This window comes from Vicugna pacos, chromosome 12, assembly GCF_048564905.1.
Source record: "Vicugna pacos chromosome 12, VicPac4, whole genome shotgun sequence".
NCBI classification, from domain to species: domain Eukaryota; kingdom Metazoa; phylum Chordata; class Mammalia; order Artiodactyla; family Camelidae; genus Vicugna; species Vicugna pacos.
This window is the reverse complement of record NC_132998.1, coordinates 18,167,970-18,192,287: the sequence shown is the minus strand read 5'-3', so window position 1 is coordinate 18,192,287 and position 24,318 is coordinate 18,167,970. Positions and strand designations below refer to the sequence as shown.

The 24,318-nt window shown below is 39.2% G+C and overlaps 1 protein-coding gene across 6 annotated transcripts in view; it reads right to left on the bottom strand.

Moving 5' to 3' along the window:
* GXYLT1 (glucoside xylosyltransferase 1) overlaps positions 1–24,318 on the bottom strand; it is a 106,404-nt gene that overhangs the window by 61,267 nt on the left and 20,819 nt on the right. For 4 of the 6 annotated variants that reach the window (XM_072972979.1, XM_072972981.1, XM_072972983.1 and 1 more), the window contains 4 exons: positions 23,530–23,655; positions 20,460–20,711; positions 14,721–14,844; positions 14,246–14,418 (listed from right to left, as the gene is read on the bottom strand). In XM_072972979.1, coding sequence (XP_072829080.1) covers positions 14,246–14,418; positions 14,721–14,844; positions 20,460–20,711; positions 23,530–23,655 — 675 coding nt within the window. Of the gene's footprint in view, positions 1–662; positions 6,603–14,245; positions 14,419–14,720; positions 14,845–20,459; positions 20,712–23,529; positions 23,656–24,318 lie in introns of those variants that run through there. The other 2 variants (XM_072972980.1, XM_072972982.1) reach the window with 1 other exon arrangement.

Here is a 24,318-nt window from a genome sequence, read left to right as displayed (position 1 = left end):
ATAGATCGTAACATTACAGAGACCCTTTAAAGCACAACTACACCCTGGCACAGAAAAGGTGATCTTCCTCCAGATGTGAAACTTGATCTTCCAGGAAACTGTAAGAAATACTTGGGCCAGTAAAATAACACATGGTCTGTTGCCCCCCTGACAGCTATCTTCCAAGCCGCCTGCCCCCCGCCGCCCCCAGATTTCTAAAACAAGCCTGATGTTGCTTCCTTCCCTCTGAGCTGTCATTCTCCAAGGGAGGCTGTGCTTAAATTCAGGGCAAATCTTCATGGTCTGAGCCAATCATTAAAGTTTGATTCCCTTTGCAGAGTAATTATTTTAGACACAGACACTAGGGCTATGAGGGCAAGTGAATGGGGACAGGTGGCAGTTTCCTATTATATATTAAAAAAAAAAAAGACATATTTTTGCATCTGGTTGTCATTTGAGCCCCAGAACGCTGGCTGCCATTTGGGGGCCATGTGGGGAGACCTAGCTCGCGTGTTGAGAACGGTGATGGAAAGACAGAGGTACCCAAGTTTCTGATGACGCTGTTCAGTTGCTGAATTCGCCAATCCAGGAACGGCACTCTGCCCAGACTTTGAGTAATCAAGCACCCCAAGCCTAAAGATTCCAAAATTGCTCTTGACTGCTAGAGTCATTCAGACACGTCATTGGAAGAAATTAGACATTTATTGAATAGATGTTTATTTAGTAACAACACAAAGTTTCTGAAGAAAAAGACAAGGTGAACTCCCTCCAAAACAGAACACAGCAACTTTCCGTAATTCTCAGGTTACACCCGAATCTACAATCTTATACTCCCCCTTTAATAAACGTCAGGATGCACAAAACACTTGGAAGAAGATAAGCAAATTCCCCTAAAACCATTGTACTTTAAGGTAAAAAGCAGTTTAAGAGCAGCAATCACTGGGTATCACAGTACACCAGAATGCCTTCCTGCAGCTTGAGAATCACTGCTACTCAAAAAATTAACATACTTATGCAAACTGTTCGTGAAAAATGGAAACACCTTCCAGTTTCTGACTTCAGGAACAGGTGCAAACACCATCTCCTTCATGGATCTTCTGTTGCAACATCATCAAAAACTACCGGCCCAGCTCTTTCATACTGATGACAGCGCACGGGATGCACGTGTGCGGGGCTAAGTTCTGAACGGATCACGCGCTCTCCGGCTGTACTGCAAGCCCCGCATTATTTCTGTGTAACACTCTGAGATTCCCTGAAGAGATTTTATACACAGGTTGAAAACAGCTATTTCCCATCACAGTCCAAGTCAATTTACTTTTTAAATGGAATGTACACTGTTGCTTCTCTTCAACTTTCACAAGGAGTTGTTCGATGCTGTGTTTGACTATGCTGACAAATTCAGACTTTACATGTAAACTACACATCATCAAAGGCTCCACGTCAGTTCTTAAGCCTGATGTTAAAATGCCTGACCATACACTCGCCAAACAGCATTCACATTATTACAAGTGAGAGAAATTTTCCTTCCTTCTTTTTTTCTGTTATCTTTTCAAAGGCTTTCTTTTGTTTGAAAACTGAGTATATATATTATAGAAAATTCTTAAAAAAAATAATCCCAGTAGGCATTTGGAATTATTGGTAGAGATGAAGTGCCAAAGGATATTTTCCATTTAGAAGTAAGTCTGACATTGATTTGTAATCAATTTTAAATTGTCTATTATAAGCTATTCTACATTCTTCTTATGATTCTGTAATTGCTAGATATTTGACTTAACATCAGTCTTCTTTTGGTTAAAAAAAAATTATAGTACGACCTGCCTGAAGTTAATATAACTTAATTTTAAAATCTAGTTTGATGTTCAACAAATTAAGAAACGACAAACATCAGAACAGTTTAGCCAGACTTGAACAGGCCAAAAGGGTTGCTTTGGCAACGGGTAAAAGATAACCGTTACAGTACTGATCATTATTTCATCTACTTTTATTAAATATTCAAATGCAATAAGGCAATTGTTTTAAGACACCTGAAATTACATTTAATAAACTGGTAACTGGCCCCACACCTGGCATATTGCACCCCTACTTTCCTTCTGCATTTACTCTAAGGAATCAAAAACGTTATTTAAAAAAAAAAAAAAACAACACAACAGATCAGTGGGCTTGCTAAATCACTACTGATTAACACTAAGGTGTTTATTACTTACAATATAAACTTCGGAAGACACTGAACACTGTCTTTTAAGGTTTTCCCCTTTAATGTATTCCTGCTGTCTCCTGTTCTCTTGGCAGTACACCAAAATGCCTTCCAGCAGCTTGAGAATCATTACTACTCAAAATACTAGCATTAATACTGTGGTCTCCATTAGTAACAGTCCAACTGAAAGTACGCCTATTGAGGAACCAACAGACGTGGCAGGTTATTTAAGTTGCCTTTCGAGGCAGGGCGGTGATTCCCAAACCCGACTCCTTATCAGCACCATTTGCGAGAGTGCTGCAGAAGATTCCCGGCCCTTCAGATCCAACACGGCCGCCCCTCCACCCTAACCTCCCCTGTGAATCCAGGTGGTCAGTCCTGCATAATCCAACATCTGAGAGGACTAAAAGGATGTTAAAAAGGAAGATATTTGTCATTGTGTCCACACAGGTCTTAGCTCACAAATTGGGATCCGTTGAAAAAAAAAATACAATGTTGAATCATAACACGATATGTTCAATGGGTAGAGTGACAGGTAATGAGTCTAGCATCAACAGGTCAAACAAAGGGAGCCTTGCTGCCCCTTCCATGAAGGCCAGCGCCCCTCCTGACCCTGAAGGCCTCTTGAACTGGCACAGAGGAAGGCGAGCCGACTGGTACAGGGTCGGGGTGACAGCTCCCAGACCATCTCTCCACCTCTACTTCTCCATTTGCCCTCTCATCCCATCTCTTCTTCTCCTCTGCCTTTTGCCTTTCTCACTTATTCCCTTCTCCATCCTCACTTTTCTCACTTCCCCTCTTTCCCTTCTTCCTTTGATCATTCATTTCCATCATTCTATTCTCTTTCTCTTCCTTAAAAATTGTTCCCTACATAATCTAAGCAGATCCATGCTGGAGATGTAATGCTTGTCAGAAAACATTCAGCCTAAGGAAACAGAGAGACCTGCGCAGGAGACAGCAGGGCAAAACAGAACTTCAACCGTGATGCTGCTGGGGCTTGAAGCCAGACCTGCAGCACACTCTCAGATCCATTCTCTTCTGGGTCTCACAGCGTCATGACTCACAACTTCTGAGTCTCGTGAGGTCGCCAGGGCGTGTGGACTGCAAACTTTTGGCACAGAGCAGGTTATGTACATGCCGGGGGTCCCTAACCTAGAAGAGAATTCAGATCGAGTTCACAGTCTGGTTTTCTTTCCATTATACCAGTAACATCTGACATCTGAGGCAAGATGGCAGAGCAGTCAGTGAGCAGTAATACTGTTTCAGGCTCTCAACTGTCCAGAGATAACTAGGTTACCATACACGTTATGAACTACTCTTCACAGGGGGAAAAAAAGTATGTGTTTTCTTAAAATGTAAATCACCAGACATTTTCTAAAGGTTTCCCAAGCTCTGCTAAGATGGCTACTTCGCACAAGTGAAGGCTACCTGCATTTTAAAGTCGTTCCACTTTGGTCGCGCTGTAGCCCAGAGAGAGTTCTGAGGTCAGCATTGTCCTAACACATAGCCTCAAAGAATATATAAGATACTTCATATAAACTGCATAGATATACTGCTTTATGAAAAGAAATACAAAACATTCTCTAAGCTGTTCTAGAATTTAACCTCATTAATGCTGAGAACTACATTTCTTGAGAATTCTCAAGGAAAAAGTTACCTTATCTAAAGATAAATTCAGAAAACTTACTTTAATATTGTTAAGGACTTTCTGTGACACTCTAAATTTCACGTAAAAACGGTCCCTAAGTGGAGAGTTTTCGCCATAACCCAATTTGTGGTAAAATGCTCAATTAGGTCAGGTCTGAATAAACCGGATGAAGAACCTTCCAACCGATCCCCGATGCGGAGTGTGTGACAGTGTAAATTAGGCACAGCGCACATGAGACCCCAGAACACAGTCCGGGTAAACATGACCATACTCTGCATGGCCCCACCCAATCCTTCTGGCGTCCATGAGGCTGAGTCTCTGCTCACTGAGAAAATTAAATCTAAGGAACTTACCAATAATACAAACTCATACCTTGCCAATAACCCCAAGTATTTCCTCTAATGTTTTAGAATCACATTTATAATTCACCAACTGTGCCAAGAATTGTGACATCCTACCCTCAACCTTCAAGTTGGCAAAGTGGTTCCCAGTGGTGCCCAAACTGACATCAACGTCACCTGAGGTGCTTATTAAAAACAGAATCATAATGTGACTTATGTTTGTACTCTGATTCTAACATTTAAGACAAAAGGGAAATCTGCCTAAGGACCGATTTTAAATGAAGCCGAAGGCGGAAGGATGTCTCTGCAGTTACCAGGGTGTTCACAGAGGTGAAACACCACGATGCCTGGGATTTTCCTTAAGGTATTTCAGCAAAGAAAAAAGAGAGAAATGGCACGGCTGTGGTGAGATACTTCTGTGTCTGATCTGGACGATGAGGATCACTGCACTATTCCCTCTACTTCGGTGTAATTTCTCAGTCTCTTCATTTAGGAGAATGTCTGCAGACCCATCCTAGATGCGGCGCCCCAGTCACCAAAGGTGAAGCCCGGGAATCCGCTCTCGTCAAGGTCCCCACAAGGAGTCAGTGGTCTCATTTGGGGGCCATTAGAAATGACCTTATACCTTCCAAACTTCAAAATTCTAGGCATCACATTTTCTATTTAGCAAATTCAATTTCAACAAGTTCACAAGGTCTTCTGTCCACCCTGGTTTTGTGCCCAGGACGTACGGAGTGTGCTCTCTACATGCATCCGTTCCAAGAGTGCTGGGCTGGGTGTCAACTTCTCATCTGCCTTTCTGACACCCTCCTCTCTCAATCTGCCTGTGACTGAGCTGCAAAGGACAGGGCACAGCTGCGTGTCTCCACACAGGGCCCCGCGTCTTCATAAAGCCAAAGCACCTCCATTTTCATGTAGGTGACATTTTTCCTTCATGATTTTCTCTTCTCTGTTAAAGCATTAAAATACCAAAGAGAGAAAAAGAGGCTAGCCACAGAGCACTTGGGACCACGAGGCCTGCACCCCAGCCCAGTACAGGCTAAGTACTCCGAGTCTAGCTGTACCAGGGGGCGGTCAGAAACACTAAGAGAGGTAACATTTTTCCTACCTTCAAGATTGAAAGAAAAATAACTGTCTTAAGTGATGGTCACAAAAGGACAATATGCACATTAGCCCAACCAGAACTACTTTTCTCTAGGCAGATACCACAATCTTCTAAAGCCAGATCGTCCATGAAAGTTGTCTCACTTATTTAAGTAAGGCTCTATCTCAATACATCTGCTTCTTCAAAAATATCCTGCAAAGCCATTCTGAGGTAGAAGGAAAAGCATTTCAGTGGATGACGTTCTTCCCGCCCCACTGCAGCTGTAACATGATCCTGCTCACAGGAGAGCATAACATGCATTTTGGTCCGTCACATTTTCCACCATCATATACTATTTAGGTTCTCACCTTATTAACAGCATATTTATTGCTTCCAGAATGCCCAGTAAAGCTGAAAAGTTTCATTTAAAGTGATTAAAAAATTTCCTACAATATCTGCATTATAGCCTTCGATCTGACTTCTGGCAAGACAGTTTAGCGGATAACAAACGAAAATGCTACCCTTTACAAATGTGCACAGTTTAAAACTCCCAAATTTTCACTGTTTTCCCTCTTTCTTATAGAGCTCAGTCTTAAACATGAAGCTTACTTTATCGTCTAAAAATAATTTTAAACGTGATTGTCACAAAAATATTTTAAAAGAGATGAAATGTATAAAGGCACACACAGATTGTCAATAGTTACATTAGTTAACATCACATTTCTTTAGAAACGGAACCTTTTCTGCTCCTGTAAACAGCTTTTTTCTCACACGTTTAAAGTGAGGTTAGTGCCGACATAAAATTATTGCTATACTCACAGCTTGAGTGTTTCCACTATGGATGAGGTACACTTTCTCTATCCATACATCGCCCACTACTCTTACCCACTGGAGAATCGGGGTCAGTCAAAGTCTGTAGGCTACAAGCATTCAATAATATTTTCATCAATACTAGAATGACATCAAATAACATTACAAAACATCAGACATCAAAAATATCTTCTCGTTGGGGTCCAAGCCTTTGACTTATTCTTCATTACATGAATATATTGCTATTGAACTTCTTCAGGAAAAAGAAAAAGATATTCTGAAGATGAATAATTCTTTCCTGAACACTTCATCCAAGACTATCCCTTCACACACACCCTCTGATATTTGTTGCTTCAAGTCATTTGCTTTAGCAGTCACCAACAGTCACCTTTCCTTTGGTGGTCTAGTGTAACGGTCTTGTATGCTTTTTGCTAACTGTTTGATAAATATTTTGTAGCTCTTCCCACAGTACGTATGCACTGTCTTTTGTAGTTCCAGTTCTAAAGGCTTTAATAAGGAACGGATGTTGTCATCTTCAAAAGAACACTAGAGAAAGAAAATAAAAAGACAAAGAGACGTATAAAAATTTAACTGTAATCCCAAAACAACTTCTTCAGTCAACTTTATATTGACAACCTCTATTTAAAGTCTCACAGAAAGTGGATGTCCAACAAATAATTTCAATGGATTGAACAGAACTATGCTCTCAGGGCAGGGGAGGGAGGGAGGAAGTTGTGGTGAATCTCCGGGGGCATCGGGGAAAGCCTTTCAGAGAGGACGTTAAGGAGGCAGGACATTCCAAGCCAACGCAAGAACACGTTCAAGAGCAGAGAAGACCCAGAGACACTGACAGGTGTGAGATGGCAACAGAAAGCTCTGAAGGTGTCTGAGAGAAACTAATAAAAGCTAAACATCGCTCTGGTAACAGGACCGAGGCTGGGCTGGAAAGGAGTGAGACGGAGGCACGGAGTGGGCGGGATGCACAAGGACAGCACAGTCCAGCGTTTCCCGAGGACCCTCGCTGCACAGAGGCCCCAAGGATAAACATGTTTGACACCAGAACACGAAAAACAATAAAAAGTAAAACAGAAAATACATCTGCTGAATGGCGTTTGGCCCACTAATTTCACAATATATTTTTTTTACCAGAATCCTTTTTTACTCTGAAATACAATATCCCAAGGAATATATTTTGGAAGGCACTATAGTAGTAGTTAAGTGGAAATAACTTGTGATCTTAGTATTTTCGACCAGGTTTATTTTTTGTAAATTGAAAATCTGCAACTAGGTATATTTTTAATTAGAAAGACTGATGGGGGTTGAAAACAGAACATTTCATGGCTAAGTATGAAGTCAGTGAAAAATGCAAGAGCCTGAAGAAAATTCAGAACCTGAAATCTAAGAGCGCTGCAAATGGCCTGAGGCCCACTTTCCTGCCCCCGAGGGGGAGGGAACGGACGCGCCATTTGCATCACAATTAGTGAGTCTGTAGTAGCCGCAGCCCAGCTAGCAAACAGGGCGAACTGAGATGCTAATGTACAAGACGGATTTCATCAGTGCAGAGCCGTGAAGAGATCCTGAACCTTGGTACCTCTAGTGCGAGAAAACTGTGAGCATTAACTGCATGACACCTTCACTCCTGGTGTGATTCTTAAAACCTAATCCTATACACTGAAGATAAACAGTTTGAAGACCAGAAAAAAAAAAATAGGGAAGTTTAACTAGGAAGAATGTAATGAAAGTAGTAACAGCTGGTACACAGGGATCTGGGAGAAACTGCTGAAAGCTGGACTGGTTAAAAAGACGGCACTTTCTGAACACTCCCAGGAGGATGCTCTCTCTCCTCCTGCTAACTGCCTGCACTTTCCCATCCCCACACCTGGAAGATAATATGTTATGCCCTGAACGTGCTAAGAGGAATAAAAAAATAATGAAAAGATTAATTGCAATAGGGGAGAAGAAGAAATGCAGTTTGAACACATCAATATCATTCCTTTTAGATGGGCCATGTCTTAATAAAAAATAAATGACTACCAGAGGGGAAAGGATAGATGGGTGGACAAAATGGGTGAAGTGGGGGTAACTGTATGGTAATGATGGTAGCCGACTTACCATGGTCTATACTTGTAGTGTACGAATATCAAATTCACTATATGTACATCTGCAACTAATATAATGTTATATGCCAATTCTGCCTCAATTTAAAAAAAAGTTTGTAGAAATCTATTGAAAACAACAAAAAAACTACTATTGCTATTAATACCACAAATAAAATTAAATTAAATTAAAAAAATAAAAATAAAAAATAAAAAGATGGCGCTTTCAGGCACTGTTCTAAGAGCTTTATATGTATTAATGCATATGCCTCAACTTTATAAAAGAGGACATATAATTATCACCATTTACAATGAAGCAACTAAGGCAGGGAGAGAGAATTTTTCCACAGTTACAAAACTGGTAACTGGCTAAGACAGGATTCCACCTCAGATCCAGAAGTCAAGAGCTCTCCAACCGCACTGCTTATCCAAAAGAGCAAACAAAACTGTGCCAAGCCAGTTTCAAAAACTCCGTTAAAAGATGAAGTGCAATCAGCAGTGGGGAACTGTGCTGTGCTGAACAAAGATGTGCCTACATTTGTCTGGGGTTAAAAGTGGCAGCCACGCTGGACAAAGCGACCTTCACCGAGGTTTATCACCCTGATCAAGTAACTGCCAAGTAACACTTCGATGCGCACAAACACACACCTTGACCACCATGGCTGAGAGGCGAGTAATACGAGAAGGCCAAGCTGTGATCTTTTTCTCACTATACAGTGACAAAAAATGAAAATGTTACAAGGCGTTTAAAAGTTAGTTCCCAGGAATCCTTGAGATTCAGCTCATTCATTTTCATGTGATTTAAATCCCAGTGTTGGTGACTAAAAAAAGTTTTTTTCACTGGGACAGTCTTTTGATGAATATTTTCCTGAAATAAAAGCAGTGCCTCATCTTTTAGTCCACCATACAGCACAAGTAATTTGACCTTCAAGGGAGAAGATGATAGGTTACCGAAATTTCCACCTATACACACACAGCCTCAAGTCCCAGCCCTCTGCCGTCCTCTGACTCTGCAGGTCCAAGAGCTGTGCAGCACGGAACTTGCACCCAGGGACTCCCTTGCCCAGAGGCCTCGGTGCCCTGACCTGACTGCAGGCCTCCTCCTGCACCTCCTGGGTGCCTGACCGTCTGCACCTTGCCTCCTCCGCCTGGTCCTTGCGGCTCAGCCCGTCCAATGTCAGCTCCTCTGAGAAGCCTTCCTGATGCAGTTAACCACTCCCTCTTCACTGGCACCGTACCCAGGACACAAACTTTTAGGAAGATGGAGCTTTATATATACGACTCAGCTGAAGGCAGTGAATAAACAGTGAGGTTATGATGACCACGATTAGAACATTCGAGGCATTTTCAAAGAAGAGGACATGTTTTAAAATAAGGCAGAATGACAGGGAGTTCAAGCCAATGAGTGCTGGGTGCCAACTACGTACAAGGGTGTGTTCAGGGAAATGGGAAACGATCAAGACGCCCCTGCGGAGAGACTTAGGCAAACAGGAGCAGGTAAAGTAAATCAAAGTTAGCACAGAAACACCAAGAAATACAGTAATTCAGAAAGAAATTTAGGAAGCAGAAAATACCACACAGGGCAATAAAATGCTTTGTTCCCATTGCAAATCTGCAATTTTTAATCTTAATATTTTTATTCACTCAATAACTAATATTTAACAACTACGTATGGACCATAAAAACTGATTTGTTGGCAGACACAGCCATGCATTTACATTTTAAAGATGGTTCACATTCCTTATAAGTCATACTGTTCACTGGAGTCGAAGGCTGTGACTAAGCGTCTGTCTGAAACTTGCATAAATACTCTTGTCTGAATGCAATTCTTTTAAAAATTACGCTTCTCATTGAATTATAGATAAGGGAAGATAAAATGCTAACCAAGAGCACTACAAAAGACTGATTAACTTCATTAAGTTGAAAAATGGATCAATACAGCTATTAATACGGACCCAAAACAAACACAAAAAATCATTAATTAATTCAGTATTTGAAATCGTTTTTAAAATAAAATTTTTTTAAAAAAATCAAGTGTAATTAATCAGCTTAAAACCAATACTCAGCTTTCAAAGGTGTATATTTACAAAAGATCAAAGAACAGTGAGTTTTAATTCCTTAATAATGGATTTTTTTAAATGCTCAAAGGAAACAAAGAAATCACATTTTTACAGGAATGCACTTTTCTATCCTGCGAAGTCTCAGAACCCCAAAAGTACTTTTCTTCCTGTTTATCACCTCTTGACGACCCATGATAAAGCACTATCCAAACACGGCATTGACTTCTGAAGGCGCACAAGGTCGGCTACATGAAAATGAACGTCAACACTAAATCTTATAATTCTTCAGTAAGTGTAGCTGCACCATGATAAACTGATTATTCAGAAACTTTGCCTGTCAAGTCAGTTTATAGGACAAGAAACTTAGTAAATACACTAAAACTGTAGCCTACAATGCTGTCTGCACTTTGCCTACCACCGAGTTTGAGAAACGCTGATTTCCAGGAGAAAACTTCAGTTCCTCGTCACCGCAGATCATCACCTTAACACAGCACGTCATCACCACACCCACCCCGGCCCTGCACCGTCAACCTTCACCCATCACCGCAGTCAGACAGCTCAACACCTGGCCTCTCCGTGGATGTCCCACACGCCTGAGCCTTTTCCTCAGGCAGTTCTAGCCCAGGCAGCCTGCCCTCCTGGCAAGCTCTTACTCACTCTTCAGAGCCCACTTCATATACTTCCGTATCAACAAGACCTTCCCTGGCCCTTCAAGGCAAAACCACTGCACTCTCTCACAGCTCCAGTGCAGTCCGTCTCCGCAGACCGCGGTACCTCCATCCTCATTCCCATTATCGAGGCTGTGGCAGACCTGAGGTTTTCAGTCATCAGCAAACAGGGGCGTTGGCTCTCCTCCTACAGCTAGTTTGGAGTAAGCAGTAACCTCCACGCTTTTCCCAACTAGCACTCCTGTTATTCTACTTAGGTTCTGTCCTCACGTCCACACAGGATGAGACAGGGTCTAGCAGAACAGTGAGCACATCTACATGAGAGGTGAGCGGTCACAGACGCTCCTCCCCAGTATCAGCCAAGCAGCTGCATGGATGGTGATGGAGCAGCTCATTAAACAAAATCATAAACCCGATCCTCATTTGGATTTGCCCCAAGTCTTGGTCCCCAGCACTGACAGAGACCTGGTTCATGCACCCATCTAGCAGTATGGGAAGTGTAATCATCTCCCCTGTCAATTCACCTGAATTACACAACAAGAGACTGTAAGAATAAAGGAAAAAAAGAGAGACGAACAGATATCTGGGGGAGGGGAGGAGTACAGGATAATTTTTTCCCAAACTCAATATAAAGTAAATGCTTAAAAGAGAAAAACCCCACCTACGAAGGCAAAAAAGAAGATAAAGTACTTAAGTATTATAGTTAAGTATTAAGTTTATTAATTATTAAGACATGTTCAAAATTCATAGTGTGAAGAAAATTATTAAAATATCCCTGAAAGACAGGAATGGAAAGACAGCCCTTGTTCTTACGATGTCTCAACTTCATCAAAACATCAGCAGTCACTGCGTTACTATGTGAAGATGATACACTCCCAATGAAACAAGGTTTAAATGTAGTTAAATGGGTTGATATTTGTGGAAAAATAAACATACAATAGGTAGGAAAACTCGGAAAGGACAGGCTGTGAAGAGGAAGTCGCCCTATCAGACATCAAAGCACAGCACAAAGCCTTTACAGTTAAAATAGTGCGTATTAGCGCACGGACAGACAGACAAACGGAACAGAACAGAAAATCCGGAAATTACACACGGAATTTTTGAGCATGATAAAGTCAGGGTCTCAGATCTTTGGGTTACAGATAAGCTTATAAATAAATGATGCTGGGACAAGATAGCCATTTGGAAAAAGATCAGATTAGATCTATTCCTCACGGAAAAGAGTAAATTCCAAACTGAGCAGAGGACTAAATGTAAGAAATGAAACAGTATATAGGTGAATTTTCGTGTAACCTGAGTATAGGTAGAAAAGACTTTCTAATTATGACTTTAAAAAAAAAAGGTTTAAACTTGATAATACAAAACTTCTTAGAAGACAAATAACTCTGAATGGCAAAAAAGCCATAAACAAAGTCAAACTGGGAGAAAATATTTACAACAGATTTCACAGAAATAGGACTAATATCTTTAATACACAGTAACTTGTAACAAATGGCAGGGAGGCAGGGAGTAAAGACTGAAACTGCCTCGTGCTGATGGCTGTGCAACTCTGTAAATACGTCAGAAACCACTGAAGTGCTTACATCAGTGAGCTGTGTGGTGTGTGAGATATGTATCAACAAAGTTATTTTTTTAACACCTACAGAAGACTAGGTGAAAAAAAACTTACCCCCAAAAAGAGGTTTAAAAAGCTGCTAAATATATAACAAGATGCTCATCTCATTCATAAGACAATGCAAAGTACAACTAAGATTCCATTTCTCACTCATCAGAGAGGTGAAATTTTTAAGCTTGATAACACACTGTTGATGAGGCTGTGCGTGTAACGGGCCATGAATTGTCGGCAGGAATGCAAATAATCCCCACGTAAGGAAACAGCCAGTATCTTCAACCTAGTTTTCCCACTTCTAGGAATTTACCCTGAAGATACATCTCCCAAAAATACAAATATACATATACCAGTTATGTACTATTGCACTATTCACTATTTAAAATGTTGGAAAACACCAGAATGTTCAAATATAAGAGATTAGTTGAATAAACTCTAATATATGCACAAAATGGAGTATCATTCAGCTGTTTAAAAAAAGAAAAAGCATGAGGAAGATATTTATAAATGCCCAAAGTTTCAGAATATTGTTTAAAAAAAAAAGCGAAGTGCAAACAAAGGTCAACAGTATGCTACCTTTCGTGTAAGAAAAGGGGAATTACAAATCATACATGTATCTGTTCATCTGTACAGGAAGGTTAAACCAGAAAATGAAGCTGGTAACCAGCAGGGTGGGGGATTGGGGTGGAGGGGTGGGGAAGGAATGTTACTTCTAGGTAAACCCTTACATTGTTTTGACTTGTTGACGTATATGATCCACGTGCCAACTGGAAGTTAAACCAACAAGGATAAGGGGAAACAAACTTAAAACTGAAAGCATACGAAAACAAAGAACTCAACTGTATTTCAAATGAGTAAAAAACCACACTGAAAGGAGGAGAAAAGAACTCATCCTAGTAACCTCTGCCCACAGTACTGAGCACACACCCCCGTCTGGGGGCGGGGGGAGGGCTGGACACAAACCCTGAACGTTTTACAGCAGGTTGATTTTGCACAAACAGGAGAGTAGAGATGGCGGTATAAACAGAGCATTTTTTACATTATTTTCGGTGCATTGTAGGATTAAGCGAAAGAGGAAAGATTCTATGTTAGGAGCCATGAGTCCAATTGTGGAAGAAAGGACACAAAACATAGGAACAAGGTAGGAGAAGGCAAGGAAGGGGCTGGGGGTGGGGGATGAGCTGGACCATCGGTGTGAGCACAACTGTGTGTGTGTTTGTGCACATTTGTATTTCCTAGGTCTGTCTCTGAAAGAGCTTAGAAGGGAAGACACTTTTGTAGCAATAAGCACGCCCAGCACCCAGGGCCCCGGGAAAGGAACCAGAGATCCTTTGACAAACAGCTCATTCTAGGGCCAGGGCAAGGAAGGCACAACGAGATGCGCCTGGAATATTTCTGTTGGACAGAGGATGAGGAGGCACTCAAAATAACCATGGGAACATGGCAACCAAGCACAAGAGGGAGCCAACAGGGGCTTTCAGTCGCCGAATCTGCCACAACTTTAGCATCAATATACGGAAAAGTGAATATTGCACCATAAATCTTCGGAAGAAATACGTATCACTGAGCTCACACTGATCATGCGCAGATCACCAAGTGGGCAGAAAGGAGCACTCGTCCTCGCAGCAGAGTGCCAAAGCCATGCGTGCGCGTGCTGGGGCCGACAACTGGTGAGGCAGAGTGAAGGATGCGCAGCTTCTCTGCAAGCTTGGGAGCATTTCCAAAGACATTAAAAAAAGAAAAAAAAAAGGCTTACATTTCTCAGTGCTTCATAAACAGCCCTAAAAGCCGGCTGCTTATCGTCGTGGTAAACACCTCGGTTCCCGTGAAGAATAAAGATCCCCTCCTCTTCGGCTTCTCGGCAATTGCTTCCGTATATGCAGTGATCTGGTCGATAATTCCATTGACACGGAAAAACAAACAGGCTTTCTGTGTGAACACAAAAAGAAGCAAACACACCCTATAACTCCACAGAATTAACATTTTGCAAAATTTTTGGTTTAAATATACAGCTCTTACAAGATAAGATTTAAAACAGTAGAAAATACGTTTGGCACTTAGATCTCTTCCTATTAAATCAATATTCAAGAAAAGTTTTACTCTGTCTTAAACATAAAGAATGATAACGTTAATATAAACCAAAATCAGATAAATGCATTTCTTCACTTCTGACTAAATATTATCTATTTTTTTTTACAAATGCAAAGAATAACAGAAATTTAAATGATTACCTGGATTATGAAAAAATACGATGTTCAGCAGATCTTGATCACCCCATGTGATGTTTAGCTTGTATTTTTTAAGCAATGGCATGAGTATATCCCCCCATCTCAGTCGTACAGCAGTCATGTCATTCTGTAGGAAAATACAAGAAAGAGACTCTCAGGCTTCCAGGTTTAAAATGGCACCATAAGGATGGTTCCCTATCCTGCCCTTCCAATCGTTACAGAGCAACAAGGGGAAACAAACTTCCTTTGTTACAACACCACGCGACCCTAACGTAAACCTAAATGTGAGTAAGGCTGTCCAGCTGGAGAGGAGGAGACAACAGAAGAAAGTATCTGAAGCTGCGCATGTAAGTGATCAAACTCACAGGAGCTGGGGAAGAAAGGGAAAGAGAAGGGCGGCAGTTGAAGTGCTACAACCGTGACTCATCTTAAAAAGCAGGTCGCTTTAGTACCTATGTCCTATGACTACACATATTCCCACGTCCATGTCCTAAGTGTACACATACTCCCATATCTATGTCAGATGGCTGCAGAGGAGTAAACCTGTCAGTATATAAACAAAAAGTACTCGGAACAGTACCTGGCATGCGGTGAAGACTCAGTGTTAACTATCGTAGCAGCATAATCGCTGTTATTCCTAGACTGATTCGCTAATCTTTCACTATTGGCATTTCAAAGAGATCACTTGAAATTGATAAATCAAAAATAGATAGTGAATTTCCTCAGAGGCCTTTTCAGCCTCTGTGAAATTACTCATAGCTCATTATTTTAAAACCCAGTCAAGTACCTAAGGAAACAACAGAGCAGAAAGAGGGCTGGGGGTCAGGGAATCCGGGGTAAGAAGGGGTGGAGTTTAATACTAAGCTTCTGTACCAGTTTGACTCTTTGAAATTCTCCAGACTTAACCAGTGTTTGCAGTGTGATAATCAGAGAATTTATGTTCTCTATAAGATTTAAGTACAGAAATTAACAGTGAGATTTAGAAACTTTTATAGCAACTTAACAGAATAACTTTATATCTATTTAATGTAATATTTTCCTAGTAACTTATTTACATTATTTTTACAAAAGCATTGGCTCATGACAGTGCATTTTAAAAAAGCACTGATCCTTCTCCACAAATAGTTTTGAAAAACATTGTTACAAGCTACTCTAGGATTTATAAAAAACTCAGTGGACACATAAACAACCTATCCTTTGAGTAAGGAAAGTCAGGATTCCTGGGGGAAAAAAAAAAACCCTAAGTATTTAAACTAAGTATGATCTGCTATAATTGTGTGAAGTTTCTCTCAGAATGCAGTAAACATAGTAACTATAACACAACCAGAAATCCCTCTCTCCAAAAATCTGATGAGTTTAGAAAATGACTGAAAACAAGTTTTATTTAAGGAAATAATAAGAAAATACTTTATTGAAAGGATGACTCTGAAATAAGTCACTGAGCATGTTAAGCAAATGTTCTTAGGCTCTGAAAAGGAAAACAGGAATTGTACAAGGGCAAAGACCAGCAACACATTCAACAGACAGGACTGGTGGACCCCCTGTACCAGATTATGTTCAAGTCTTCACTGCATTCTATTTATTCAAGAAAAGAAAAGAAAAGAAAGAAAAAAATATATATATATAAAGAGAAATACACCTATTCAAAGAAATACATCTATTCAAAGAAAAGAAAGATAAAATTACAAGGCCCAGGGCAGGGCAGTCTTAGAAAAACACTGAAGGGGGCAAAATATTCTTTATAACTTCCAGGAAAAGTCCTACTGGAAAGATACTGGACAAGAAGCAGTAACATTAGTACTATGTGCTGATGATATAACCTAGAATATCCAAGACAACCCATTAAAAACTATGAGAAGTGAGTTTAATGAAGAAGCACTGTATATAAAAAGAGTTCAAGCCAACAGAAACAGAAAAAAACAAAGTACAGAAATGGAAAAAGGGCATGGACAAACAGCTATTCACAAAGGAGGAAACAGATACGGCTAAAAATTGCATGAGATTTCTACCCACACTGGTGGTGTAATCAGGAAAGTACAAATTAAAATACATGAGATTTTTTTCAGCCATATAACAACATATTCATACTAGTCCAGACAGACATTAAAACCACATCATCGATACTGCACAACATCACACACACACACTAAATGTGACAGACTATGTGTACTGACATAAAAAAATCAGTCAATTATGTATTTACTCAGTGAGAAAAGCAAACTGAAGACACAGAAAAGGATCCTACAAGTAAGTGCTAACGTACATGTACACCTGCTTCAAAATACATTTTTTAAAGGGTCTGAAAAATACACAGCACACTTTATAGTGTCACTTGGGCAAAGGAATGAAATTGGGGAGAGTGGTGTGCACAGGGGGACTTGTCTTTTTACTCTGAATGCAGTGAACTGTTTGAATTTTCATAAGCATGGTATAGTTTAAAAAAAAAAGATTCAGTTCTAATCTACCTACTTCAGCAAACTTACCAAAATGCACATGAATTATGTTAAGAGAAATTAGTTTCGTTTTTAGAATTATGTATGCCTTTGAAAACAGACATCACCATCATCAGTCTGTTATACATAAATATAAACTGACAGGTGGCTAATCGTGGTTTGCTCCAGCAATGCTAGAAACCAGGAACTCGCCGATTACCAAAGATTAGTTACTCCACTGACCTCTGAGAAGTTCTGTCCCTTTTGGTAAGATGCTCACTGGTGTCATTTTCTTAAGCTATTTATGTAACACAATAAAAGTCCTCTATCACGTACATCTTTCAAATACGTAAAAACAACCATCATGGCCACCTCACTTAAATAAGTACGTTCTTCTCTAATATTTTTCAATAATTCATTAATGGCCTGGTTTTTGAAACCTCCTCCTGTCCTCTGTCAGTAATCATCTACTGAGCTGATACTTTATGCCAGACTCCACGCTAAATATTCTGAATACAAAGTTGTGCAGAAGACATAACCTGCACTCAGCAGATGGAGGAAACAGGCAAAAATTACTTTACAAAGTAATAAACGGCAGGACATTATCTGGGTACAGTAAACATATGAGAAAAGGATTCTCAAGGTGCCTTATTTATATTCTCTGGTTTTTCTCTAATAAACAGAAAAAGGTTAAGAAATATCCTAACAGGGATTCAACACTATATATACAATTATAAAATACAAAGTAGGGTCTTCGCTTTTATCTAACACCGGCTAAGGCCAGTGTGATATCCAAGTCTATCAAGTATTATGAGAAGCAAGGAGCAAAAAAGTGAAATTTTTACTGTTTTAATTTTTTAAATATATAATTGTATCACATCAGGTTGGAAATGAATAATCATGAACGGTAGGGGCTGGGCAACGGCAAAGCAAATTGAGAATTTAACACATGGCCACTGTCCTAAGTGGGCAGTCTCATAGCTTTTCACACAGTAAGAAGCATGGGGTGACATTCAGGGGTCTGCACGAAACAGTCTGAACAGTTATTACCAGTAACTGAGTCGTACCACCAGAGCTCTAAAATTTTACATCTGTGCCAGAAGCAATTACAGAGTTCACAGGAAAAAACAAGGCAATGTTTGCTACAGACACATTTGGAAAACAATTAGGAAAAATAAAGATACACGAAAAAAGGAACTAAAAATCAATCAATTTCATAGTAACATTTCAGCAATCATAAATACAATACTCAAAAACAAACCAAATCTGTGTTGTCCCCACTGGGCAAGAATGGAGTTGTCAGAAACAGGGATGATAGGTAAGAAGTAAACTGTACCTACTAAATTAACGTACAAACATACTCTCACAGTTTTCTTTATTAAGTCATTAAGGCACAGAAAAAAAGTGTGAAAGGTTAGAAATTGTTTCAACTCCCATATCTACACCTCCAGCTGGTTTAGAGCACGCCACAAACAAACAAAAAAAAAAAAAAAGGGAAAGGGGAGAAACTGTTCGAAGTATTTAAGAATAATATTTAAATAACAAAAAGTCAATTTAAAATGATCATAGATTTGAACTGTACAGCTGTACTTTGAAATTTTTTAAAAATCAAATAATGGTGTCACGTTAAATTATCTCTAAGGTTCTCTGAAACACTAAAATTCTAATTCTATGAATTTCAAATGAAGAGTTACCAAGCAGTGACGTTGTTCCTTAGCACATAATCTTACAGCACCATCTTCTGGTATAATATTACTGTGCATAGTCTAGCCATCAGAAAAAGAAGAGAACTCATGGCATTACACCTGTTTTATTTGGTAAAACTTTATGGTACACGAAAATTTTAAAACTCAAAATGCATTAATAAATTGGGTACTTGAAGAAAGACGTTTACTATTAAGCAACAGCACAGGTTACACTAGACTCGTTAATGCATTCATTTGCAGGAGACAAAGCTGAAATGAAATCAAGATTTCAGAAAGGTACAGAAAATAGGAAAGCTAAAAAAAAAAAAAACGAAAAACACCTAGGTTGATTAGATCTACAGAAGACAGCAGTGATGGGTACTAACTGTCTTAAGACCGAAATGTCGAGACATGGGCAGCGATGGCTACAAGGAGGACTGCTGCCTGAATCAAGGGTTGAGAGGGGACAACCCCAGGTGAGGCACAGGTTTAAATCAGGCCTGCAGAAAGGAGTAATAAACAGTGGTGTAAATTCTAGTTCACCAGAGGCCGTAAGAAAAACATGAGACCAATATACACACAGCACAAACATGTGTATATATATTTTTCATATCATAAAAGACATAATATCCATCAATGTTTAACTTAGTACTAACCAGATGCAACGGGATAAATTGTCTATGTAAGTGTTTCAGAAGCCACTGTTTTCAGCTAACACTGAAGTGCTAATGCTTACTGTGTCATGTTTTTACTAAGCATTTTAAATGGGTCTCTTTTAAATACCAGCCTACAGAAGTCCATTTGTTACCACTATTTTCCAGTTGAGAGAACTGGCATTTGAAGGTTAACCAGCTGGCTATGGTACTGGTGAACAGGTGGCAAAGCTAAACATAAGACCAAACAGTTTGACTCCTGTGCCCCGAGACTACAACGACTTAAGACTCATCGGCATGAAATTGCTAAACAGTACAACATACCTATATGTTTAAAATGCAGAGAGACTCAAATATTGTTTGACTCTTCCACTGACCCCACAACTGGAGAGGCAAGAAATACTCAGGGTTTTTTTTTTTTTTAAGTTAACTTCCAAAAGCACCAAAATAGCCACCATTTACTACATGTTAGTCTCTGGTCTAATTAATTGAATCCTCAGAAAGCCCTATGACATAGGTACTGTTATCGACCACCCTGTTTCACAGATGAGGAAATCAAAACAGAGATGTTCAAAGCTTATCCGAGGTCTCAGAGTTTGAAACAGGCCAACAGGATCCAGAGTCTTAAGCTCTTAACTGCAATCGGTGTTCCCCCGAGATGTATCACACTTTAGCTTCAATACTGTGTGGCTGCACGTCTACAGAATGACAACGCCTGCCTGAATAACAATCTAGGAAGACGGTGCCCACTCACTGCATCGTCACCTCACCGTGATGTAATGCCATCCGCTCTGACCTACTATAATGCTCTAATAACACGGAGGACACACTTTTCTTCAACTCTTCCAGGTTAAGTGGACAAATTCTGAATAGTTCAATCTGGTTTTCAGTAAAGCAAAATTAAATTGGAAACCCAACAGTTTGGAAGGAAAACAGAGACAGGTTAACCAACTACCTGTATCAGTGACTTACCTTGAAATACTTCCTTCTCATTCTGGTCATGTTCATCAACATAACTCCAGAGTTCACGCCAGTTTTTCCATAGTACGGATGCCTGGCAAAGCGATTATACCATCCTATCCGAGGCTCTTCGTGTTCCGGTGCCATGGCAGCAATTTGTGTGGAATTAAATTTCTTTAGTAAAGACCAGATATCATCAATGGGCCGTAAAAAAAGGATATCGGTGTCGACGTACAACAGTGAGTCAACGTCCTTCAGGATTAACTATGGGAAGAGACAGTTGAATCATTAACTATAATTCTACTTATTTAATATAAAACATAGAAGAGTCTTTAATTACTTAAAAATATCTAGTAGATAAGCTAATTTACATTAATTTTTAAAAGTAATTTTTCCTAAATTGTTATTTTTTTACAAGAGCGTATATAAAGATACTCAGCTAATCTTTATATTAACTTTTAGAGAAGATAAGCTATGAAAACAAGAACAAAAACTCAATACTAACAATTAGAAGAAAAAAATAAAAGTAATATCCTCAAAGATTAGAGAGGAAATGTTTTTCATAATGGAAGATAATGTTAACTTAGATGAATTTACATATCAAAGCTTAATTTCCTGAGATAAATACAGAAATTAACCAATACAAATGAAGACCTTCTAAATTTGTTCCCTCTGCCTAGAACACTAATGGCGCACCTTTACCTCATTCTGGCCTCAGCCAGTAAACGGTAGGGCCAAAATGGGAATCCAGACCACCTGGTTCCAGATCCATGCTCTTAACTGTGAGCTTACTGTCTCCCAGCGAATCAGAGAAAATGTGCACTGGCAGAGCAAGAGTTCAGACAAGACTCGTCTCTGAGGGAAGGCTGGCTATGTTACTTTCTGAGAGATGCTAAATCTCCAGCATGTCTTCTACAGGGATTTCCAAGGGTTAGTTTTTATTTCTGCTTTACCCACAAACTTTAGAATCTGACTCCTGCAAATTTAAATTTATTGTCTATCCCAGTACATTAGGAAAACTCAAATGATTAGCTTAACCTCAAGCTTTTTAGTTAAGAACATAATGAGAGTAAGAGCTTGATCTTCATTCTGCTCCTTTTCAAAGCTGCTACCTCCTCCTGCAGCCAGGGTTAAGCCATCACCTTAATGAGCAGTTACGAGGCTGAAATCATTCCAATCCCCCTCACTGATTTAATATTAGTAACAGGCTGGGGGGAAATCCTGACAGCTGACTACAGAGCCTGAGTAGGGAAGGTTTACTTGCTCAAAGACTGCAATTAGGTCTGTAGGTCTGTCCCTCTCTCTCTTTTTAGGGGGCAGAAGAGTGAGGGGAATTGTTTTTATATCAACATTTTGCTTCTGTACCCTGAGACAAGTGTGTGTTTACAGACTACTGTATTGTTAGCAGTCTAGGAAGACACTATGAAAGGATCCAAGGCCACTGCTGAGAGCCACTGCCAGCTGGAGACCACACATAAGGTTACATAATACCCACATCGGTATTTTCTGTGCTTCCTTTCGGGGGAAGGAGTTGGTAGAGCTCACATTAGTTCTTTTAATCCAGCTATTTTAAAGGAGGAGAAACTTAGTTAAAAATAAAAGTTTTCTACTTAGAAAAAAATCAGTTTATTTAAATCTGGTTAAAAAGATGCAGAAGTTAAGGGTGAAGCATGAGGACAATTTGACAGGTTTCAAGGATTTAATTTTAGAATTTCAAATTCCATTTAGGAATTTCCCAGATTATAGTATCAAATGATGTGGCAAATTTCACATCACAACATCAATTACACTTGTCAATAATGCAGAACAAAACAGAAGAGCCATGACTGTACCCTCACGTGCCTTTTCTCACTCCTTGCTCTTCAGTGACATGTCTGTGTTCATTTAATGTCACAGTGTGTTTGTTTAATGTCAGTCTCCCATACAGACAGTAAGTGCTATGAGAATAAGAAATCGGTTTCATTTGCTCCTATACACCCAGCACCTCAGAACAGGTACCTGGCACTCAAACTATAATTAAATGATGTAACACCGCAATGATTCAATATAAAATTTTTTTTAATTTTTACAATTTAGAAGCTGCATTAAGCACCTAAAACTCCTTGGGCTTTTCCCCTATCTTAAGCCCTTATTTGTGTGCTTCTTACAGTGGAAGCAGATAACGAAAAAGACATGTTAGGATCCAGATTTTTTTCATGCACAGAAACAGATACTCGTCTGGCAGACTCAGCTATCAAAATGTAACTTAACTTTAAATCTTACTGACATCTTGCATTTGATAAACTCTATTCTTAATATAGTAAGAATTAATTGCCTTAATCCACTTAATAATAACAAGTAACTTAAGTTTCTTCCCCATAATTCTCTACTTTCCAGAAACTTGTAAGCTTCTTAAATTCAGGATTTTGACTACCATAACTACATTACAGTGGTTCTAACAACTACTGAGAATTTTAAAACTGTGGGTGAATTCAATTCAAGATGGAAGAAGTAACCTTGCTTCTGAGTATTTTTAGAATGAAAAAAAAATAATCAGGGTTTATCACCGGAGACCACCACCAAGGAACAGCCCCACTGAATAAATGGTTCCCATTTCCGTTTGAGTTCACATGCCTCAAATTTTGTGTCTGGGTTAAGGTAGAACCTAGGAAACGTAAACTGGCTTGCTGTTAAGACAGAAATGGTCCTTTAATGATGCATTCTACTTCTTTTCTCGCATTATAAATGCAGTCTACAACTTGAAGGTGACCCTGCCACTGCATTTCTCCTGGCAAAGACTTGACTCCATTAAGATCTGATGATCTCTCACTCCTTCTTAGAGATAAAACAGTTTATAGCAACTGAATAAATTAAACTGTAAGAAATAGCATTTCAACAGAAATTACTTAACTTTTTCATTTTTAACAGAGGTTTTTATTGGAGCTTTTATTTGTTCCACGGGAACTTTTTTTCCTTCTCATGTTCAAAGGGAAAAATCATACGTGTATGTTTACTTAACCGATTTATATGTAACTCTTCATTAACTCATGTATAAAAGCACGATTCAAACCAAAAAACAAAAAATATGGGGGAAAAAACTTACTGGCAAGAACAATCTCTGAGAAGCACATGGTTTAAAGAGCTTTTTCCACTCCGCTGCATTCTCACTTGGAAAAGTTATTGGGTATAATGAATAATTAAATGTTTGTAGAAATGACCAGTTGTCAAGCTAAAATATATTAAAAAAAAATAAGAATTCAGTTTAGATTTGTTTCACTTTCGCTATAAAATCATAAACAGAATATTTTTCAAAAGCTAATAATTAAGGTAGTACACATTTTGTTGTACAAGATTAAGAGAAAGTCAGGTTTTTCTTTCCCACCATTTTGTTTTCATCTGATAATCTTAAAATCATTCTAATTTGCCAGAAAAACAGCACCATAAAGATCTGAGGCACAATTAAAGTCGTAAGGAAATCAATCACAAAACCAGAAGGTTGGAAGAGCCTTACAAGCTGTGCACCTTCATTAACCTGACCTGATGTATAAATCTTCCCAACACCTAAACAAATTAAACTCAGAAAGATGAAGCACTAACTTTACTACCATAGTATGTATAACAGAAAATGCTTAGAATCCAAGTCAGACCAATATGAAACTGATTAGAAAATATTTAATCTATGTAGTCTCAATATGCATGAATATTCCTGGCAATAAAATATTCCAATAAATACATATCCAGTGCCAATTTTTTTAAAAAACGATTATAAAAGCAAAGTCTGATTTTCTGATCTGCAAATCTATGATGAACAGATTTACTCTTTGTATCCTGAATGCATTTCATGACACTGAATTGCTTCAAATTCAGTTTACGTATTACCTATCATTGTTGT